General features: G+C 35.4%; 1 protein-coding gene across 1 annotated transcript in view; it reads right to left on the reverse strand.

Moving 5' to 3' along the window:
* lin-28 (protein lin-28 homolog) overlaps window positions 1–25,081 on the reverse strand; it is a gene marked incomplete at its 3' end in the record, with an annotated part of 168,618 nt that overhangs the window by 36,431 nt on the left and 107,106 nt on the right. Inside the window, exon 2 of the mRNA XM_081747510.1 lies at window positions 11,974–12,086. Coding sequence (XP_081603636.1) covers window positions 11,974–12,086 — 113 coding nt within the window. The remainder of the gene's footprint in view (window positions 1–11,973; window positions 12,087–25,081) is intronic.

A 25,081-nucleotide genomic window follows, 5' to 3' on the forward strand; every position in this document is an offset into this window, starting at 1 on the left:
TTAAAAACGACTGAGGGCCTTCGAAATGTGGGTGTGGAGAAGAATGGAAAGAATTAGTTGGGTCGAGCGGAAGACGAATGAGAGGGTGTTAGAAATGGTGGGGAAGAAAAGAACATTTTTAGGTATTATTGAGAAGAGAAAGAGAAATGGGTTGGGACATTGCCTAAGAAGAAATTGTATCATGAGGGACATCCTAGAGGGTATGGTGGCGGGAAAGAGAGGGAGGGGGCGAAGGAGACTACAATTAATGGATGATATAAAAACAAAAAGATCATACGTGAAGACGAAGAGGTTAGCGGAGGACTGTGGAGCATGGAAGCTTCTCGGCAAATGACCTGCCAATAAGGGCAGAATAACTATGATGATGATGATGATATTAAGTGGTGCATTTACTCATATAATATTGCTTTTCTTTTGCCTTTTCTAAATTTTTAAATCGCAAACATTAAAATATGCAAGAGTAAAAAGAAAATCTCTCTTAAACAAATTAAACTCTGAAACAACATTTAAACAAAACACTCTTAAACAAATTTTCCCAACTTTTAAAAATCGCTCTTTATTTATATAAAACAAAAACAGTTGCTCCCGCTTGCTTCATTTTGTTTTATTCCCAGCTTTTTTCTGCATCAATACATAAATTTGATTTTATTACTGCATCGATGCTAAGAGTGGTAGTGAGATGTGTGGGTGGGAATGACGAAAATGGGAGGAAACAGGAGAACCTTGAGAAAATTCACGGTGTTTGTCCACCCTCCTCTACAAATTTTGTGAAGGCTGATACGGAATGACGCCGCGGTTATTGTCCTGTCTCTTAGGCTTACAACTAAACCTTCTGTAACCACTCTACTCTATAAAATTAATACATTAATATAAAAAATAATAAATAAAAATAAAAAGGGCACTTTTCTTCGTAGTATTTTATTTTCTCGCTATGTGGTATTTCACAGCGCTCAGCAGAGTAATTGGTCGCACATACTCCCGAAATTGTAGCTATGGCATTACTCATGTAAGTTCCATTTACTCTGTCGTTCACATTTAGTTCCGGAAAGAAGGAAGAAAAATACCTTGATTCTGGAGCCACACCCACGGGTTACGATAAACTAGCATATATTTTATTCAGCAATAGGAGCTAAATACATGGTTCTGATTGGATGAAGTTATTCGTTTCTCGATACGTAGATACATATAGCAGAAAGTAAACGTTAGATGTTGTCGGCTTTCGTAGCCGAGCGTGCAAGTGAGTAGGCTAGTAATGCAAATCCCTTTTGCCGTGGGATCAAACCCGACCCCAGGAAATTCTACTATGTTTTTAAAATATTATAACAATTTTTTTATTAAAATAAGATGAAAATAATACTGATTTTCGTTTGTACGTAATATATATTGCATAAATTTTGCACACACAACTTTATTTATGAAAAAAAAAAGTGATGTACTTACTTTATGAAACAGTTGGGCGAATATCAGCGAGCGAAGGGGGGTTAGAATACCCGCAGGGCTCGTTTTGATCCACCCTGACCTCCATGATACTACGTCACACTCGGGTGGTCCAACTTCGATGTAAATCTAACCTCACCTGCTTCCTTGTCACCAATTTAAAACAGGTGGCTAGGGTCAAGCGCAAAAAAATACGCTGGCAAACTAGACTTGCCTGCTAGCCCGTTTGTACTCTGGTACGACGGAGCAAAGGTGTATCTTAATACGTATAAGAAATACAATTTTTGCTGAGGATACGCAAGCAGCAGTGACGTCATAAATCTCGTGAGAAAAAGAGACGTTCTGCACACAGACCTGACAACAGTTGTATGTTACGTTAGTACGTATTCACATTTGCGAAAAATTGTATCATTAAAAGAAGATTGTAGGCCTTACACAATAAACTTATTATGTAAATCAGATTATGCATGTTATTTTAACTTTATACTGTTATAGGACATTATTACGGTAGCCCACAAAATACGCCACTATTTCAGTATGTATTTCGATATCTCAAGAGCTAAAGGCATAAATGTAAATGAGGAGTGCCTGACATACGTTCGTTTCGAAGGCGACATCATTCTATTCACAAACAGTAATAGAGCTGATGGAAGATTTAATATCAAGAGCAAGGAAATCGGGTTGAAAATGAATATGGAAAAGATTAAGAGATTGTTCAACTAGTTCACAAGAAAGTAAAGGATTAAAGTTGAAAACACTGAACTAGAAGAAGTGAACACTCATCCACGGACTGTAACATTAAAGAAGAAATTAACCGCTGTATTAATTTAGACTACAGTGCATTCAGCAGGAAAAGCTTCAAGTTGACAAGATAAATGCTAATATGTCTAAAGTGTAAAATTTTCAATGAATGTATTCTGCTTGTTATGATATATCGATCGGAGACTAACACTAACAAAATCAGGCATTCACTGTCTACAGACTTCACAACGAAGCACAGAGGAATGATGTTACGAACCAAGCTCCCGCAAAGACGGGGGGAAATCATATGGATCACAAAGATAACAGGAGTGATGAATATTATCATGAAAATAAAGGCATTGAAGTGGCATTGGGCTGGATATACTGCATGAACAAAACTAATTCTTGACTAGATACCAAAAGACAAGAAACGATCTCTGAGATGTCCTCATACTGTGTGGTGTGACGAAACCAAGAAGCATTGCGGAGTAACGTGGGAAAGAATTGCCCAAGACAAATGGTTGCCGAGAAGACTTGGAGATACCTTCATCCAGCAGTGGATTGACAATGTTATATACGAATGTGAAAACATAAGGACGAAATAGATGAAGTAACATAAAATATTGCGTAGTCAGTAGATATGAATGAAAGCCCGTCAACACGTTGAGTCAGAGATTTCCTACACGTACAAAAGCAGTAACATGCGTGGTCTAACGTCAGCGTGACAGTAGCGCTGAATGGGTCTGCCCCCCCAATACGAAGCACTTAAATGACGGTGACAAAATGGTGTGTGTTTTTTGGATAGATGTTAAGGTGCATTGTGGTTATGTTACAACAACATGGCCCGGAAACAAATTTTGATGGCTTCACACGGGGAAGAATCATCAAGGAATTAGAAAACAACAACAACAAAAAATTATGATGAGTGTAGCCCAATTGTTTAGTATTGCCCACAGCATTGTTTCACGCGCATGAGGAACGTTTTGAACCTCAGATAATACTGAACGAATAGTGGTCGACCACGGTCAACTACAACAGCGGACGACCGCTATATTGTGCAACAAGAAAGAAGGGACCAACGTCAAACAACGGATTCAATTCCAAATATATTTAAGAAGATTCCTAAGCACCCAATCTCACGTTTTACAATAGCCCATCGATTCTATGGGAGTAGTCTCTTTGCCCGATGGCCATTATCTTATGTTCCGTTGACATCTGCACACGGACGGCATCGTTTCCTGTGCTGCCAAGAGCAACATAACTGGACCGACGAGAAGTAAGGTCGCATTCTCTTGTCAGATGAGAGTAGATGCATTCTGACTAGTGATTCTAGACATACACTCACCTGGCAAGAGATGGAAACCTGCAATGAACCCAGAAACATTGTCGAAACATGATTGTTTCGTTAGTAAAAGTGTTCTTATGCGGGAAGTGTTCTAAAGCCTGTGACAAACATTATGGCATTTCAGCTAAACGAATAAAACGCAAGCTCTGACGCAACGTTGCCAAGTGGTATGGGGTATGACTATGGCTGAGCAGACGAAGTACAGCGCGGTCAGGTGACAGTGGATAGAGTGGATGAGTACAAAATAAACGTGGCAATACCGCTGGCCTCTCATTGGCTAGCAGCATTTAAAGGGAACTTGGAGCGCCGCCTTCAAATGCCAAGATATTTGTCACACCGTTTAATATTGCATGGATATACCGACCTCCAAATTTTTTGAATGCGATATACTCAGTATTCAACGTTATTGACATTGTACTTATCCCTAATATGTCTCTTTTTAAGAGGTTGAAGTTGGCCCCGACTATATCTTTATGAATAATGCGTGACCGCATCGAACACCGTAGGTAGCGAGCTCTTGGAACGAAAGGATATTTGGCGAATATACTGGCCTACCCTTTCCCCTGACTTGCTCCCATCGAGCACAAGTGGGATGCTATAGGAAGATGTTTCGCAACACATCCAGATGCACCAAAGAGTATCCAGCAGTTGTCAACAGCACTGGTGGAGAAATAGAACTCAATATCACAAGACGGTCTAAATGATACAAGGTACTGTAATAATAATAATAATAATAATAATAATAATAATAATAATAATAATAATAATAATAAGAAGAAGAAGAAGAAGAAGAAGAAGAAGAAGAAGAATCAGAATAATATATGTGTATGTATGTTTGGTGAGTTATTAATGCTTTCATCTGGAAGAAAAATTTTTGTTCGCTTTTATAGTAGACCCCTATGTAAAGAGCTCGCTCGGGCCACTGAGAAAGGTGTAGGCCCCCGACAACGAACGATTTGCTGGCTACATCATTCCATACATCTAATAAGTTGTTTATTTTAGTCCAAATTTTTATTACACAGCAGATTGATAAAAGAAATTATTATTGGTCACTTGCAAATAAATATATATAAATTATTCGATTTATTAATTCCAATTTTATTCAAATTGTTCACTGTGTTTTTCTTTGATCATTCCTGCAACATTTTTTTTTTTTAATTCTGAATCTAAATAAACCCTTCTACAATCAATAGCGGACACCATAATACGGACAATCTATTCTGTCCCGGGAAGATATATGCATTACAATGACAGAACCCTTCCTTTTACGGGCATTCAATTTTATTTTCTCCGGACACTTTCAGACACAGACACAATCTTCTTTCCTCCGGACACACTCAGATACGAACACAGACAATCTTTACTTCGGATACTCAGATACGGACATACAATCTTTTCTCCGGACACTTTCAAATACGGACACAGACAGTCTTCTTTTTTCCCTAACGTATTTGTAACGTCTTTATAACAGACAGGAATTATCCTCAGTTCGTTTTTATATTTTAACACAGAAAATATTTTATGCAATTCGGTAATAATTCTGATACTTTAACCGATTGGTCAACAGACAAATTTTACGTACTTTTCCCCAAGAAATTCATAAACCGTCGTGATTGGTTAGTTCTATCTACATTATTAGTATTCAATAATTGTATCGCATGTTTCTATTTGGTTACTTTTACTTTCAATATAGTCAGTAACCGAATTAAGGAATATTTTTTAAGAAGTATGACATGTCCTTAAAAAGAAAATGGTCGCAAGAATTCTGCAGTACAGGCCCATAAAAACGTATCCTCTGGGAGTACTTTTGTTTCTTCACAGAGAAAGTTTTTTTCCTCCTCATTCTTCCAGTAATTCGAACAGAATTCTGTATTTCGATATTAGTTTATCTTTACACCTAATACACTTGCTGTATATTGCATATAATTACCACATGAGCTGTGAGTACACAGTACGGCAATTTGAAATCGAAACTGGAGCTGATGGCCGTTACGGCATCAAAGGGTGAACCTTTGAGTGCAGACTTCAGTTTAGGAAATAAAAAATAATCTCTTGGGGCCAGATCTAGTGAATAGAGAGGTTGGAACAACACAGATTCTTTTTTTGAGACACAGAGTCTTATACAATCAATACCTTGTGATTTGGGCTATTCTCATGAAGCAGACACCACTGAACTTAACCCAGTATTCGGGCCTCACATGTGTAATACGTTGCAATAACAGCTTCAATAACTCAAGATAAGATGAGCCACTAACTGTTTGTCCTTCTTATGCAGAATGCCCTTTCTATCGTAAAAAATAATGCAAAACCTTGATTTTGGACTTTGGGTGCAGATTTTTGGCTTGTGAAGAGTTAGCAGACTTTTATTTTGCACTCTGACGTTTTATCGACGGGTCATATTGAAAAACTCACATATCATCATCATTAAGAGTCTTCATCCCGACGAAATTAAAATACCGTTAATTTTACAGTAATTATGTGATATCTTCAAATAAATCAAAGAAATTGAAATATGGAACAAGAGCGCCCTAGACAATATTATTTTGCATGAGGTACCGTTACCACAAGTCATCTAGTAGCTTTCCGTTTTCAGCCGTTTCGAAACGCGAAAATAAATGCCGATTTTCAAAATAGCTCGAAATCGAAGGCAGATAAGTGAGTCGTGATAACGGTTTCTCATGTAAAATAATATTATCTAGGGCGCTCTTGTTCCACATTTCGATTATATTTTATCTATTTGAAGATATCACATAATTACTGTAAAATTAGCGGTATTTTAATTTCGCTGGGATGGAGAGACTTAAGGATATTCAGGAGGAAGTTAGGGTTCGTATTCGCGGTAGCAGCCAGTTCTTTGCAGTGATCAATCTTGTCCCTTTGTTGGTTATGTGTTAAGAAATAAGGGACGAAATGGGCACAGACCTTCCTCTTGTTGAGATCGTAGGTTCCTATATTCATGTGCAACTCCTCATCAAAGATTCCCAGTGCCTCGTTCTTGTCTTGCATGATCAGTGTCTTCCATGATTGCTGTGTTTTCACTGTCTTTGCTGCACCCGTGTGCATATTCGTCGTGCTCAATTGACTCCCGTCCCTCCCTGAAACCCCTGTGCCATCCAAATACACGTAGACGGATAAACAAGTGACCTCATACACTTGCTGCAACATTTGATAAGTTTCTGTAGCAGTCTTACCTGGCCGCACACAAAACATTATGTTTGCTCTTTGTTCCATATTGAACTCAAGACGCAGCTTAGCAACATTCAGCACGGCCACAGACGTAACTGTCAGTCAAAGTTAATGCACTTGGTATCAGTTCATGAAACATTCCTCTTTTGTTTGTACTAGGGCTCACTTGCACAGCTGCGCCACATGTTCAGAAAAAAAGTCTCGATTTCAAATTGCCGCACTGTGTAATTACATTTTGTGTAACCTCTCTATAACGAACATTTCTCATTTATAGACAATTAATTCTGGCCGATCGATGTCCGTTATTAAGAGATTTTACTGTATTTCCAGGGATGTAACCATGCCCGTATTTAGGTAAGTGCTATTCTGTGCTCGAGCACAGGGCGGCAGAATTTAGGGGGTGGCAACATTTTCGAATTCTCTTTAAGATTCACAATAAAGTAACATTTAAAACTAGCAACCCGCAGAGTCCCGTGTAAGTGCGAGAAAACATGTTAATGTGTTTAATTCGCTTTAATTACAGTAGTTACTAATTAGCTAGATTATATGATTATTTTTTTTTTAAAAGTCATCCTCTTCCACTCCACCCACGGGTTGAGGATGAACTTGAACATCATGAAAACTGATACCGTTAAACTCAGCGACTTCGAAAAATATGAATTCAACACTAATATTTGTCGTTTTCAATTATTTTTAAAATCTCGCCCCCTCCCTGGGGAGTGGAGTATCACCTTGAAGTTGAATTGGATTAAAACTTCAGTATTCATCTTAGCGACCGCAAAAATTATAAATTCAATTGTAATATTGGTCGTTTTCGGTGGGGGGGGATTGTATGCGGGGGACGGCAAATTACTTAGAGCATAGAGGTACACAATATATAAATACGGGCCTGGATGTAACCGGGGCAGAGAGAAGAATATGAGGATCAATTTTGTTTGCTCTGTTTACATCTTGGAGCAATTTACTTCGTTTTTAGTTTGTTCTTGTTGGTTGCAGCAACTCTATATCACATTTGTGATTGTTGTCTTGTATCGAAGCAGAGCTTGTCTTTTACCTGTATCATTCAAACTCGTGGTGACTCAGCGATAGAGTGTTCACTTCTGGTGTGTGGGGTCACTGGTTAGATCCCAGCTTCCACAAGTGGAATGTATGGTGGAGTGAGTTTTCTCGGAGTTTTTCCTGTGTTCACCACTTTCCTCATTTCACCCTTTTATCATCCATCTCATTATCACCGTTTCCCTTAGTCTCGATGCATAATCATGAGACGTTAACTAAAAAACAATTAATAGTAACTGTATTATAAATTAGTGAACAATCAAACGCTAAGAGCTAAGAGCAATGAATCAGCAAATGTAACACAACCATTTCAAAATCTTGTGCATCAGAGAGATACATGGTATATACAACACCTACAGCAGATTTCAGATGAGAAGCGGCATGGCCTTGAGTTGGCTTTACGCGCCGTCCAATTGGCTTTGAGCGGTGTTGACAATTCGCGACAAGCAGTTCTGCACGCTGACTTCTCGCGCTACTGCGAATCTTGACAATAGCAGAGGCGCTTATTAGAAATGTTGTATTAGCACATTAACTGCTCACTTTACGAAGTAGAGGAAAGAATTACGATCTCATACATGAAAACTACATCTTTTTATGACAACTGGTTGTCATGATACACGCTTTGAAAGGTTTCCATATAAAACAATTAGTAAAACGAGCGTTGAGTCCCGTCTAGTTTCCAGTGGATTTTTCTTCGATTTGGAAATGGAACTCAACTTTTATTAAAGGATATTCAGGGGTGTAACCAACAGGTTGTTCTAGGAGAACATTACTTTCAGGGGGAGGAAAGCTTTTCACACATTAAAAACAGAACAAATGACCTCTTTCAGAATATGAAAGCATTTTAACTCACCATGTATACTATACACATATTATGTTTTCTCGATGCTACCTTAACAAAAGACGGATCTTGACAGTACTGAAGTTGAAAAGCGGATTCTAAGAGAGAAATCAATAAGCTATTCATAAGAAAACAAATGCTGTTTCTAGCAGTCTGTTTATCCGACTTTGTGTTTATGTAGGTTAAAATACTAAAGGGAAAAAACTCGAAAAAATATCAACTCAGATATTATTATGCAATAATATAGTAGTGAGAGATCCTGGGGGGACTGAGGGAGCCAGGGCCCCTCATTTTATTTGTAAATGTGCAATATTAGCGTTAATTTGAATGCAATTTGTCTTAAAATCATCATATATGCTTTCTGCATCTGAATGCACCCCCCCCCCCAAATTTACAGAGAAATCAGCGTCCTTGTAATTAGGTACAGAAACTGTATTGATGATGTTTTCTTTTTTCTTTTATTAAAAATCGTATTTTATTATAAACGTTCCTAATTTGCATTAACTATTAAATAAGTTTACTAAACATATACTAGATGAACCTCATTTCGGGGCTGGAAATAGTTTGGAAAGTCAAGGCCCTCTTTTCCCCCGTTTCTACACCCTTGAGAATAGTAAGCGATCGAATTAAATAACAAGCCTCTGCAATTTGATTCATATATATATATATATATATATATATATATATATATATATATATATATATATTCGATTCCCGGCGGGAGCTCATGTGGAAGAACAGAAGGTATGGGACATTCGTAATATTGTTTTGAAATTGCCTTCATGCAAGATTCTTCCTTATTCGACAGAAGAAACGCAGTATGATTTTTTTTTTCTTCGTTTCAATACCTTACGTATGTGTGGCCAATTACGTACTCCTTCTTTACTCCTCTAGCAGGGATGCAAAAGCACCAGGCGTCTGAGTGGTGTCATAAATTATTGTAACCCAAAACAAACTCGACCATATCGTGTTGCTTACGAATCAGATGGATTGTTGTTGTGAGACCTACATCAAGTATAAGAGTATGTTATTATAGGAACAGACATGGAAGCAAAGGAGCTGATTGTGTGTGTAGGAACGCAACTTCTCTTCTAGCATAAACAGAATTTATCAGTGTCTAGGTTGCTTTCTTTCGTGGTAGTTCATTTGTTCTCCAAAATCATAGTTGACAATGTCTTTAAGGAAACCGAGTACAAGTGCGGAATTTTCTTTAAAAAAAAAAAAAGTGCTACGAAGTGAAGCTCGAAGAATTATTTTTTGTGCTTACAATTTTTGGAACTCATAATAAAAAATTTACAAGAGTCAGATTCAGACAATGGCGAAATATTAATTGACATAGACGATAGTGAAAGTAGTGTTGAAGACGAACGTTTAGCAGTTCCACTGGAATAAGTTAATAGGTAGGTTATTCAGTTGCTATATATATTTCTAGGATACACAGCCAAAATCTTTGAGTTTGCTGGAATAGTATATTTACATTGTGAATAATGTTGCCAATCTATGTGTAATAATCTCAACTAGAGGAAGAGCGAGAAGGGAAAGGGGAGTCCGAAATCCGGCAACACCGCGCGGAATATCGCACAGCATTGGCTACTGCCCGTGATGCTTTACATCTGAAAAACACAATAATCTGTAATTTTTAGTGGTTTTGAGCATTGAGTATTTTCTGACTGGTTTTCTTATAGGAAGGCTCAGGCCTGGTCTCATGCCTTCTTGCGTGTTTTTTAACCTGGCATTTGTTTGCTAATTGAATTTGGGGATCTCAACTGTCGTAGATTAATGTTTCTAGAGTTCGTTGTTGTTTGTTGTTTATTTGTTGTTAGCCACTGATATTTAGCACTCTTTTAGAGGGTTACACCCTCTCTTAGGGTCTAACGTTTACTTTGACTTGAAGGATATAATAAATATTTAAGTAACTGGAATTTGTATTCGTTTTAAAATTTGAGCTATGAACAAAGCTTTACGGGATATACAGGGTGTTTCAAAAGAACACCGACAACGTTTGGAAGGTAATTCCTGACACCAAGGTAAAACTAAAAGTATAGACCAACCTGGGGGCACAAATACTTCCTTTCGGAGTTATAGCCTGCCGAAAACATGAAAAAAAAATAACTTTAAAGGTCCATAGCTACAAAACTATGGGGCCTACTGTGGTCGGATGAAGACTTCACTTAGGAACTAGTATGTGCCCTATTAAAATACATAGCACATACTAGTTCCTAAGTGAAGTCTTCATCCGACCACAGTAGGCCCCATAGTTACCCGTAGCGAAACTCCGTAGCGAAACTCCCGTAGCGAAACTCCCTCTCTAAAAATTGTTGTGGAATTGCCGCAGGATTCTGAAACATGGATATTTTAATAGGGCAGATTTTAGTTCCTAAGTGAAGCCTTGACCCGACTACGGTAGGTCCCATAATTTTGGAGCTATGGACATTCAAACTTCATTTTTTCATGTTTTCGGCAGCCTATAATTCCGAAAGGAAGCATTTGTGCACCCAAGTTGGTCTATACTTTTAGTCTTATCTTGGTGCCAGGAATCACCTCCCAAGTGTTGTCGGTGTTGTTTTGAAACACCCTGTATTTGACATGCATAGCAAGCAACAAATATGTATTATATTATCTGCAATCTTTCACGAAAATAAGTTAAAAAATGATTTTTGAGCACACGAAGTTCCTAACAAAGTTTACATTGAGAAGAACTGCAATCATCTGTTTTTGGGATGTTCTTACACTTTTTTTTTTCGGTAAATTGCAACCCATAAGGACTCTTTAAAATGGGACTAAGCCAAGACATTCGACAATGTCTTTGACTACTTTGCTTCGGATGCATTTCTTTCATTCAGGCAGCGTGGTTGCTAAATCGAAATATTAAGATCCACTATGTTCCTCATCTTTGCCGACTATCTTTCATTCCTTGTAACCACTTATATAGCGTCTACATAATTTATGCCACGCTTTATTATCCCTCATAATGGTCATTCGCGTTTAATAGGAGAGAAAATGTTATTTTTATACGTATTTTTGGCAACTGCACACAAAGCAAAACGAAAATCCTCCATACTCCAAGTAGCTATGTGAAGTGGTTGATTTAACCACTCCCATTTTAACAATTTAGTCCAAAATCTGATGAAGCTGAAGTAACGCCAGTCACGTGTCAAAATGTATTTATTTACTTATTGATGACTTATTTTACGTGCCGAAGTTAAGGCGAAAATTTAACAAACTCTGATAATTCAGAGTCACTGTGTTGAATTAACACAGCCATTTTTCTTCATATGTACATGACATTTCTCTCAAAAAAAGAAAAAAAGAAAGAAAGAAAAAGGAAAGAAAACCAAGAATTTATTAATGTCTTGGTTTAACATACCTGATGAACGAAGACGTCTTGCCCACCATCGTTTGGTGTGATGAAACCCCATCCCTTCGCCACATTGAACCATTTGCATCGTCCTTTCCGCCGGCCTGGTCCTCCGGGCGTCCCTAATAAACAATAAAACAAATAATGAATAATAATAATAATAATAATAATAATAATAATAATAATAATAATAATAATAATAATAATAATAATAATAATAATAATAAAATAGCTACAGTTTTGCATATTATTTGCAAACATGTTATATGTTCATTTTGGCTAATTTCCTAATATCTATTTGGTGCACATTGAAACAGCCCAGTATAAACTGGAAATTTTCTAGGTTAAAATCTATTACTTCTATAAAAAAAAAAAAAAAAAAAGTAATGTCAGCAGAATTCAGATATGCAAGTGGCAAATAAGTAACTATAGTAGTAAGGTGTAGATAAGAATATTTTTTTAAAAAAATTAAATGAAATTTTCAATTTAACGCCCCACAATTATGTCGCTAGGATAAACGAAACTGATAATTAATGAAAGTGAATGTTTGTGAAATGAAAATGTAGAAGGAAAAGGGGAGAACCAGAGAAAACCCACGGACAAAATTCTGTCCACTACAAAATCACATGGCCTGATATCAGGCCCAGATACATTGCTTAATATAAGCATGACTCTATAAAAGGAAAACTGCACACAATATGAGTATTTCAATATTGAATATGAATTTGGCAAAGTTATTTTAAAGCATAGTTACTTCCAATAGCGCCCCCAGTCCCATTATGGTATAACCAACCTTTTGTATTACTAGCCTGCCTTTTCTCACGAACAGTCTCTCAGAACTCTATACTTCTACATGGGTTTCGAAACACATTTTATCGCACAAGCATGACTATCAAATATGGTTAGAATTATACCAGTTTTTATAAAAGCCGGAAACCAGTTTGTAGAAAAACTTTTTCATCAAAAACTTGTTCTAGTTTTCACTGAAACTGCATTTCATTTTCTCTTAATAAATATTTTGGATTTTTACAGGAACTAGTGTGATTTTCGCCGAGACCTACATCTGTTCTTGCTCCTGTACTACTTATTTACAAACAAAATAACAAAGAAACAACTAATTTTTGATAGAAAACCGAAACCGGTTTACAAACAAAACAACACAGAAGCAACTAGTTTTTGATAGAAAACCCAAACTTTTCTTTTTAAATAAGGAAGTGACTAGTTTTTGATAGAAAACCGGTTTACAAACAAAATAACAAAGAAGTAACTAGTTTTTGATAGAAAACCGAAACCAGTTTACAAACAAAATAAAGAAGCAATTAGTTTTTGATAGAAAACCGAAACCGGTTTACAAACAAAATAACAAAGAAGTAACTAGTTTTTGATAGAAAACCGAAACCAGTTTACAAACAAAACAAAGAAGCAATTAGTTTTTGATAAAAAACCGAAACCGGTTTACGAACAAACTAACACAGAAGTAGCAAGTTTTTGATAGAAAACCGAAACTGGTTTACAAACAAACTAACACAGAAGTAGCACGTTTTTGATAGAAAACCGAAACTGGTTTACAAACAAAATAACAAGAAAGCAACCAGATTTTGATAGAAAACCGAAACTGGTTTTTAAACAAAATAACAAAGAAGCAACTAATTTTTGATAGAAAACCGAAACCAGTTTACAAACAAATTAACAAAAAACCAACTAGTTTTTGATAGAAAAGCAAAACCAGTTTTTAATCGAAAACAAACAGGTTTGAAAACCGAAATCATTTTTCTTTTCTGAAAACTCAGCTTCGCTTTTCTATTTATAGTGGCGGTTTTTAAGCTCACCACTAGTTAGAATGAGTTCTTATTCAGAACCTCATCCAGTTTGGAACCGAACCTCTAACCGTGCACAGCAAAGGAGATCGCTTCGCTACATAGCTACTGTGTTCTTGACACTCATCAGTCTTTAGATTTAAGATAACAAAACTTTAAAAACCAGTTGCAAGAAATATAAAGCTATGAACGTATACGTAATGTAATAATGCGGTAAGCTATTTCGAATACATTCGATATTAAACCTGACTTGAGGAAACTGTACCGGATATTACTATGCGTTGTTAAGTAATCGAAATGGTTGGAAACGTAATAGGGGAATAACAAAGCACGGTATGTCTTCTACTTAGCTTTGGCCATTGGATCGATAACTCTTTTTCTTGCGAGGAAGTCAGCTCTCCGCAGCACCAGAGATTCCGTTGGGATGGGAAGGAAAAGGAAAGGGAAGCAAATTTAGATAGAGTAGGGGAGAACAACGTTAGAAGGGGAGAGAACACAACTCACCACTAAGAATGCAAATTAAGTCGAACGTTCATTTCACGAAAGACGAAATATAAAATTAAGTAGAGAGAACTGGGACGATTGCAGCCATCCTAAGTCAAATATATTTTGTGAGATATTTCAGTAAAATTACACCGAATTATTAGCAATTGTATAGTCAATATGCCACTGATAAATTACAGTCAAATGTAGCAAAGAATACACAATTGATATTAAAAATAATTTTCAAAAAGTTATTTTCATAAAACTAATTTTCAATATTATTTTCATAAAATAATTCACTTATCCTAATAAGTAATTATTTTGAAAGGAAATGAAATCTTCCCACGATTATCTCGTCTAGGATTTTAAAAAATGAAATTTTTAGAGCTTTACGTCCCACGCTTATGTCAGCTAGGCAAAAAGAGACGATGGGAAATGAATGAAATGGTAGAATGAAGAAAGTGGGAAGAAACGGGAGAACCCTGAGGAAAGCCACGCACACGGTGTTTGTCCACCACAAAGCTCACTTGGCGGGAGCAGGGTTTGAACCTAGGACCCCATGCAAGAGTTGAACGCTCTACCACTGAGCCACCGCGGTCCCTAGTAATTATTTTGTTTAATTTGTTATAAAGCAGCAACTCGACAAATTTACTTCCCGTATTATCTAGGTATATTCCACGGTTGACCAAAAAGATGATCGCAGTTGAGTATCTGATAGATCGATTTACATATGATCGTATATTATCTACAAACTCCTATACACAAACTGCAAAATAGTAAACTTAGCCAGAAACAAACAGGTGAATATTTCTGTTTTCAGGGTTTGGAAGCATTACAGTCGCTATATCAAGATGTGAAAAGTTCTGAGCCTGTCTTCACTTTCACTTCATTCCTATTAGCTGAAATTGACATGGAAGCAATTTCTGTCATTTTCTCAGAATTGTTAAAATTTGAGTGCATCGGATTAGGAAACCAAAATACTGCAACTTCAAACTAATATTTTCATGAAGCTAAGAGTGTCTGAAACTAATTTCTGGTCTCTTCTTCATGAAAAGAGATATATCCCTGCAGCTTTTCTGACGGTATTCTCTGTTATTCTAAAATGAAATTTATATTAAGATATGGGACATGCTTGATCCGAGACTGCTACTTCTTTCATTTAATTAACTCTCAATACTAATTCTAGTAACCGGAGTTAGGTACTTGTTTCATTTAATTAATTTCCAATACTAGTTCTAGTAACTGAAGTTAGCTAGTTCTTTCATTAAATTAATTCAAAATACTAGTTGTAGTAACCGGAGTTAGCTAGTTATTTCATTTAATTAATTTCTAATACTAGTTCTAATAACTGGAGTTAGCTACTTCTTTCATTTAATTAATTTCCAATACTATTCCCTGTTCAGCGTAAGCTCTAAACTCCGATAAACAAAATATTTGTATCCTTCCGCTTGCCACAAATACGATTGGCTAGTGATGTATCACTCCCACTCCCCATGGGGAGGAGCAAATTATCCACGTGCATTTTGACAATACTGTCTCGTGTTGTCCAGATACTTACAGCAGCAAAAAAAAAAAAAAAAAAAAAGAGAGAGAGAGAGAGAAAGAAAAGAAAAGAAAAAGACTCGAAAGATTAAAATATAGCTATTTCAATTTCGCTGGTAAACAATTGTTGCTTAGTGAGTAAAGGTTTACCTTGTTGATGTTTCACCACAACACTCACTGAACCGGGATTCATGTAAGACATCTTTCAGACTTAAAAGTAGAACACGCCTCCACAGTTGAATTGGCGCCATAATTACTGCGCATGCTTAGTGTTTATTTCTATTGTTTCATTAACCACACTCGATTACAGTATCATTAGATAATCCGTATTATATTTTTGTCATTTATAATAATATAGTAGTTTTATATGGAGATTCATAGTAGAAGCAATAATCAAATCATATGAACTATTTTGCGGAGGAGTACAAGCGTCGGTAGGTCAACAGCAAATCAGCGAGATTTAGTTTCACGTGGCTTTGTTTATCGCAGTTTAGAGCTTACGCCGAACAGGGTTTAGTTCTAGTAACCGGAGTTAGTTCCTTCTTTCATTTAAATAATTTCTAACACCAGTTCTAGTAACAGGAGTTAGCTAGTTCTTTCATTTAATTAATTCCCAGTACTAGTTGTAGTAACCGAAGTTAGCTACTTTTTTTCATTTAAATAATTTCTAACACCAGTTCTAGTAACAGGAGTTAACTAGTTCTTTCATTTAATTAATACTCAATGCTAGTTCTAGTGATAATTCCCAATGCCAGTTCTAGTAATACGAGTTAGCTACTTTTTTCATTTAATTAATTCCCAATGATAATTCTAGTAATTTTTGTATTGAGGGCTCATGAAGTGAAGCGTATCGTCCATTTTCGGGTATGAGGAAACGATTTATTACATCTCTGCTGTAGAGAAATTCCTTTCTGGAATCATGAAATAGAGTGAGTTTCGGGTATTAATACAGAAAAGTGATTGTTGCATCTCTACTTGTCCGACTGTATGAAATTTCATTTAAGTGTTCGTAAGTAGAGTGAAGTGGTATAAAATTTATATTTACAGTGTGCTCTTTTAATCAACTCTTTCCAAGCAAGAATAAAATACGATATGCAACTACAATTTCCCATATATTTGAAGGATAGAATATAGCGAATAACTTCTATTCCTGAAACAAGTTTCTGCATTTCTTCGTTTCACATCTTTACCGAAATTCATTCTACAGAAATTAGGAGTAGCCCTACAGACAGTGTAGCCAGATGCTATCGCTTACCCATTTCATTCTTCCAACTAATTAATTTTTCAACCCAAAAATATTTTCATGCTATTAATTAACCTTTAGCCAAAAGGTACTGTGAAAACGATATGCATTTGTTCTACCCTCAAGGCAGTGACTTTTATTTTTTTAATTTCTTTTTTTTTTTTTTTTTGTGTGTGTGTGTGTGTGTGTGTATATATATATATATGTCTGTTTTGAGTGTGTGTGTCATTTCATATTATATATATGAATGGGATGCCATTTGTGGGTAAGAATATAAGAAATGCGCAGAAAAACACTGGGAGGTGAAGTCGAGAATTATGCGTGTGGGGGGAATGGAGGGGAAGGAGTCATTTAAGAAATCAGTTATGGAAAAGGCGAACGAATACCATCGGAACGTCGTCGCAGAGAGGGCAATCGTTTTTCTTAGAGGACTGAATTTTTATGGTGATATATTCCAAGAACTGCCGTAGCACATGAAGTGTTGACCTCAAAAAACGCCTACTCTAGCCATTACCCTCGAGCTTATTCACAAGAAGCTAACAGTGAAACAACAAAACTTCTCAAGAAAGAAAGAAAACAAGAATGTAAAAATACAAAATACTATACATATAAACGAAAGAAATATGACTAAACCCTGAAGTTAATAAGAAAAGAAAAAAAAACACGAAAAGAAAAGGATGACCACCGTATCACACGCTACTAGAAAACACATATTTCCTCTAGCTTTAAGCAGAAGCCAGAACAGGGTTGGGCACTCTATCAAAAGTATGATGATTTACTGGGTTGAATATTCTATTATCATTTTGATTATGTACAGGATTGGATATTCTACCAATGTCAGTCATGATTGATGATTTACAGGGTTCGATATCTAATAATAATTATGATTAAAAGTCTTCACCCCGGCGAAATTAAAATACCGCTAATTTTGCAGTAATTATGTGATATCTTCAAATAGATAAAACATAATTGAAATATGGAACAAGAGCACCCTAAACAATATTATTTTGCGTGTGGTACCGTTATCATAAGTCACCTAGTGGCTTTCCGTTTTCAGCTGTTTAGAAACGCGAAAATAAATGCCGATTTTAAAAATTGCTGGAAATCGTAAGCAGATAAGTGAGTCGTGATAACGGTTTCTTATGTAAAATAATATTGTCTAGGGCGCTCTTGTTCCACATTTCGATTATCTTTTATCTATTTGAAGATATCACATAATTACTGTAAAATTAGCGGTATTTTAATTTCGCCGGGATGAAGACTCTTAAAGGTTGGTAATTCTACTACTGTATAGTTATAATGATTTACAGGGTTGGATATCCTATTATACTTATGATGATTCAAGTTTGGATATTCTTCTACTGTGTGTACAGTTATAACGATTTATACGTTAAGGTGACCAGACGTCCCGTTTTAGCCGGGACAGTCCCTTTTTTCAACCGTTGTCCCGTTTGTTTCTGATTCTCAAACGGGACGCCTAAATGTCCCGTTTTTAAGCAAAAAGGACCCAGGTATCCCGTAATTATTATTCAAAATATAAATGGTCAATGCAAATTCTACACTTTTCCGTACCAACACTCATTAGGAAGGTTCAGTCGTGTATGGAACTTCTGAGTGTTCAAATGGGAATTCAGTGTTCTATCTTTTAACTGGAAATTGAATTGGGAATTCTGAGTGTTCAAGTAGTTAGAAGCATTGTTGGGTAGTACTTAAATTAAAAACACTGTGTTATCTCTCTTACTTGTGTATTTTGTAAATTGAAAACACTACTGAGTCCCAAATATAATCTGAAAGTCAGATATTTACTTTCCCCCTCGTCGATTCGTATGCGTCCCGTTTTTGCAAGTAAAAATTCTGGTTGCCTTGTTATACGGTTGGTTAACCCCTACTGTATAGTTATGATTATTTACAAAGTTGAATATTATATTGTAATTATAGCTACCTGTATTTACTAGGTTTCATATTCTATTATAATTTGATGACTTACATAGCATAATTTGATTATTTACAAAGTTGGATATTCTACTACAATTATGATTTCAGGGTTGGATCTTCTATTATAATTATGATTATATATGAATAAAAAAAAGTGTCATCTGTAGAGTCTTTCATAGGATTTAAGCCTTCAGGAAACTCTTCTTCTCCCTAATAATATTAAGAATTGTCAATTGAATATTTATTAGGGATTTGAATGAGACAGAGTTGAAGTTATCTCGTCTCAAAATGTATCATAAAAGTAAGTCTCGTTTCGAAAAATGTGTTTCTACTGGAAGAGTTGCCTTGAATCGACTTTCGTTACGAAGCTTGTCTCGTCTCAAATTGTATCGTAAACGTAAGTCTCGTCTCGAAAAATGTATGTTTCTACTGGAAGAGTTGCCTTGAATCAACTCTCTTTACGATGCTTCTGTCTCGTCTCGTCTCGTGCGCATATTGAATTAAGTACAAAATCTATTTCCAACGATATTTTCAAACTGGAATTCTTTCATATTCCATTTCCGTTCAAACATGGATCCTAATTAGCCAAAAGGGGGTTCAAACAAATTTCCAGAAACCTATTCTTCTCGCGCGAAGAACGGGCATTTCAGCTACTAATTTTTGTTTTAAGTCGAAAGTAATTTTATTTCCTTTCCATCATACACTTTTTATGTCAGTAGCTATATTTTCAAGGTAGTCATGCATTAGACAAAGTTATGACATATTTTCTTCGTGTCTCCAATTATTTCAACCTGTTTTTAACGAGTCGTATTTACGCCTTGTAAATAACGATGAATTTTGGTAAAATTCATATTTTCCTACGTTGTTTTCACACGTTCACATATCACGGGCACACTTTATTCAATTTCACAAGTTAACCCATTTAAGCTTACTGTTCCCAGTTGGGAACAATTTATTTTTTATCCCTTTTTGTTAGTGGATTATTTGTCATGGATTTATTTCGTCTTTTATAATAAAGACTTGATACCAGTCCATCTGCTACAACTAAAATTCTCAAAATATGTTAAATGAGGTCAGAATCAATAAGTTTAGAAACAATTCCGAAATTCTCAAACAAAAATAAGTTTTGCTTCAATGGGTTAATCAGAGAGCTAATGGACATAGGCGCCGACTTCGGGGGACAGGACACTTTTGGCTCCCCCGATATTTGAAAGTAGGTCCTCGCCCCCCCCCCCCCCCAATATAATCCAGTCAAGGAAAAATGAACAAAGAGAATGTCTGTCGTAAACTTCACCGTGCCTTTAATTCAATATTAGGAACAGCCTTCTTATTCGATAGGAAACGCTATTTTCAAAAATGTGTTTAATAGAGCACTGAAGCTTCAACCAACACTCTAGTAGCAATGATATGACAAGTGAAGATCAATGTGGTGCGTAAACCCCAATGCAATGAAATTCTCAAAATTTCAACTTGAATTAGTTTTAATCTCTTTAGGCAAATTTGACTTAGGTCGTGAATTTCGCAGCGGACCAAAATCTAGGGGGGGTGGACCAAAATCTTGATAGAAAACAGCTGAATATGATAATAAACTTATTCATTATTTGCCCCCTCCCCCAAATATTTTCTTCACGTCGGCGCATATGCTACTGGACAGAATCTCACAAACTTTAGCGTGATGGTAGTACAAGATTTATCTTCCAGACGTCGCGATTTAGGTGGCGCAGCGAGTGCTAATTTTTCTCACGTGTGTATTTTTAAGCCTCTTTACCTAATAATAATAATAATAATAATAATAATAATAATAATAATAATAATAATAATAATAATAATAATAATAATAATAAGTAACAGTAGCATACTAATGCAGTGGAATCTTGATAACTCGAAGGTGAACGGAATAGATAAAATTTCGAGTTATCGAGTTTTTCGAGTAATCAAGGTTTGAGTTATCAAGGTGTTGGAGTTATCAAGGCCACCACAAAAATTTGAGATACCGAAATTTCGCGTTCCTTATGAAATGTGACTATATAACCTCTATAACTCAAAGTAGTGGAAGTCCCTTTAATAAAATAAGATGACTGGTCAAATTAAATACTAGACACAAGTAAAACACAACTACAGTACACACTAGCAACAATGACAGAACTACCAACAATGACAATTACGTAAAAGCATACGAGAAATAGTTTCGAGTTATCGAGATCACATCAAGATAAATTTGACTTATAAGAGGTAAACTTCGACTCGCAGAGGTTCGCAGATACGAAACTTCGAGTTACCAAAGAGTTTTTAAATATGATTATGAAACCCTTAAAATTTGACTTATCGAGATTGTAATTTTTAAATATTCGAGTTACAGAGGTTATCTGAACATTGAATGTTATAGAGAATTCAAGAGAATGTGAAAGAAATCGGGTTGCCAAGGAATTCGAGCTATTGAGGTCCAACTGTAATAAGTAAAATAATTTTCAACTACGTGCAATATAAAATTCAACTTTACCGTAAATAATGTCCTGCTGAGGTTTGCATAAATGAAATTAGCAATGTAGAAATTAGGAAGCCACACTTTTTAAAAACGCACATTCAAGACAAAAGAAGAAAATAATCGTTGAGGGGCTGTTTTATTAAGTACAAATAAACAATTATATAAGGATTGTTATTCAAGACAAATAAAAGAAATAATCATAAAAGACTAATATTCAGGATAAATAAAAGAAATAATCACAGAATATTTTATTAACGACGAATGCTAGAATCTTAAAGAAACAAATAAAAAATAATCGTACAGAATACTTCATTCAAGACAAATAAAAGAAATAATCATAGAGAGAATATTTTATACAAGACAAATAAAAGAAACAATCACAATATTTCATTCAAAAGAAATAAAAGAACTAATCATAGAAAGAATATTTCATTCAAGACAAATACAAGAAACAATCATAGAATATTTTATTGGAGACAAATAAAAGAAATAACCAGACAGAATATTTCGTTCAAGGGAGATAAAAGAAATAATCATAGAAAGAATATTTCATTCAAGACAAATAAAAGAATCATAGAATATTTTATTCAAGACAAATAAAAGAAATAAATCAGAATATTTCGTTCAAGAGAAATAAAAGAAATAATCACAGAAAGAATATTTCATTCAAGACAAATAAAAGAAACATAGAATATTTTATTCAAGACAAATAAAACAAATAATCAGACAGAATATTTCGTTCTAGAGAAATAAAAGAAATAATCACAGAAAGAATATTTCATTTAAGACAAATAAAAGAAATAATCAGAATATTTCGTTCAAGAGAAATAAAAGATATAATCATAGAATGAATATTTCATTCAAGACAAATAAAAGAAATAATCATAGAGAGAATACTTCCATCAAGATAAAATAAATAATAATAATAGAGAGAATATTTCACATGACAAATAGGGGAGACAATTATAGAGAGAATATTTTATTCAAGAAAACATGCGAAAACTTTTGTCACATGTTTCCTTTATTCATGTATTCTGATGTTACGGCAAATTCAAACACTTTCTTTACATTCAATACGAGATTCATTATTTTTTTTAAAAAAAATAACGAATTTCTTTGGGAGTTGCCTCGTGTTGTAGTTATGGTTACTTTCTCGCCTTTGTTAGAGGACAGACTCAAGTTTAATACGCTTGGTTCTGATCTGTTTGAACTATTTATCTACCTATCGTTTATCTTACGCACTGGAAAAAGATAAACGCCACACATACAAGGAAAGCATATCCCAATTTTGAATCAAGGATCCTGTGGTGTTTTTTCAAGACGTTCAATACCAGATATCCTCACTGTTTCCGTTTACTTAGAGTATTACAGCAATAAAATAATAATTTTCTGCGTAATTTTCTACGTAATAAGTAGAGACACGATTTTGTGGTAAATAAGAATTCGTAATTTCGTTATAAAAATATGCGTAAAGCGGGATAAAATCGGTGAATAAAAATTCAATGTAAGAACACTATTTTCCCTGGCAATTACAATTAGTTACCTTTTATTTCATCTCAGTTTCCACTCATCAATCATCATGACATGAGTTTATACATGACTATATTAAACAATATTTGAGATTTTTAAAAAATAAAATAACACTAAGCATTCTCATTGAATAAAAAGTTGAAAATTGCAAAGTTCTAGCTAACTGACTCACCATATGAAGTACAACAAAATTTTAAAAGTACTATTTCCACCATGAAAAAATTCTATTGTAATAAATTCGTGAGATGTAGAAAGCTAAAATAGTGCGAGCTGGGCAATGATGAAAATAAAACCGTAATCAAAACGTTTGAATTTAAATACATTTTGATTGATTGTTTGATTAGATTTTAACGTCCTTTGTCAGCAATTTGGCTATATAGGAAGGGACCTACTGTTCAAAGTCGGCTTCGAACCACTATTCGAGTTTGTAACCGAGGCTTAAGCTCCCGGCATGGTTTGAACCTATGATCACGCGCGCCAAAACGACTTCTAGCCATGTGGCCACGAAGGATCTATGAATGCAAATACATGTCACGTGATTTTCACGCTAAATAAAATCAGCGCGTACAAAAAAAAAAATTGAAAGTTTTCACCACTAAGCGTGTACTCACGGTCAAGTATGCAGAAGGGAGAAATAATGGTAAGGAATAAATCGTAAAAGCGTCGAAAAATTGTCAATTTTTCTTAAATTTCGTGGAATATCGAGACTTATTGCAAATTTCGCTAATTCGACAGAATTTCGCGTTTAATCGCGAGCGTTATATGCCCTAACAAATAGTGCAAAAGCTATGTACTCTGAGGGAAGAACATAGACTGAAAGTATTTGAGAACAAGATCCTGAGACGAATATTCGGACCCAAGAGGAACGGGAATGGGGAATGACGGAAACTTCATAACGAGGAACTACATAACTTATATGGTTCACCCAACATTGTTAGGGTCGTGAAGTCTAGAAGGCTTAGGTGGGCGGGTCATGTAGCTAGAATGGAAGAAAGTAGAAATGCCTTCAAAGTCTTGACTGGAAGACCAATCGGAAAACGACCATTAGGGAGACCTAGGCGCAGATGGGAGGACAATATTAAGATGGATCTCGCAGAGATTGGAATACAAAGTAGAAACTGGATGCAGTTAGCTAAGGATAGAAGTCAGTGGAGAGCTTTTGTGAACGTGGCATTGAACCTCCGGGTTCCATAGGCCATAGAGTTAGTTAGTTAGTTAGTTAGCTATGTATTTTTAGGAACACAGAATTTTCATACAAAACTGACACATTTCGCGTTTCCGCGTGTCACCAAAAAATCGTGTCTTTAGTAATAAGCACAAAAATACTACTGAGCAAGCTAATCAACGTTTCTGAGGTGGTCTGCCTTGCTCAGCTTTACATTTGCGCCTATCATTTCCCATGGGACTATTTCCCTAAGAAATATAGTAATACTTAATTATACAGGTAATATTTATTATTATTCTAAATATAAAAACGGATTTTCCATCACTTTCTTGTGAATTGAACTTGGCCAATAAGAGCAAATAAGGCTTTACTTTTTAAAGATTAAACAGTAGGGTCCCGACAATTTGAGACCTGAAAATCCAATGTTCCGTACAGTTCAAGCAAAAAAATTTAAAAAGTTCCATTTGCACAGCATCATTGAAGTCAGTTACGTTCAATGGCGGCTTGTGAGGGAATTCAGAAACTTTTACCACTTGAAACTAACAGAAAGAGAAGACTTACCTAATATTTTAATTCTTGTATAACAGAATGAGAATATTAGGTAAATTTCCTACTCTTAGTTGAAGAGGTGAAAGTTTTCTTTTTCATTTTTCTCTTCTTTTTACCGATGTTATTTCCTCATGAACCGCCACTGGTTAGGTTGTATATTCCAACAACAATGGATAGTTCACGTACGTAGGCTACTTATTCTTCTTGATTTCTCTAGCCGATTTGCGATAGTATATTTTACGTGAATTAGCGGAAAAGCCTTATATATATTTTCCACTGTCCAAGTCGAGAAAGGAAATAATTGAGTATAGTCAGTGGCGGATCGAGGATTTAATCAAGGGAGGGGATAACCATAATTTGCAGTTTTA

Source organism: Thermobia domestica, unplaced genomic scaffold (genome assembly GCF_964235325.1).
Source record: "Thermobia domestica unplaced genomic scaffold, izTheDome1.hap1.1 HAP1_SCAFFOLD_279, whole genome shotgun sequence".
Lineage (NCBI taxonomy): Eukaryota > Metazoa > Arthropoda > Insecta > Zygentoma > Lepismatidae > Thermobia > Thermobia domestica.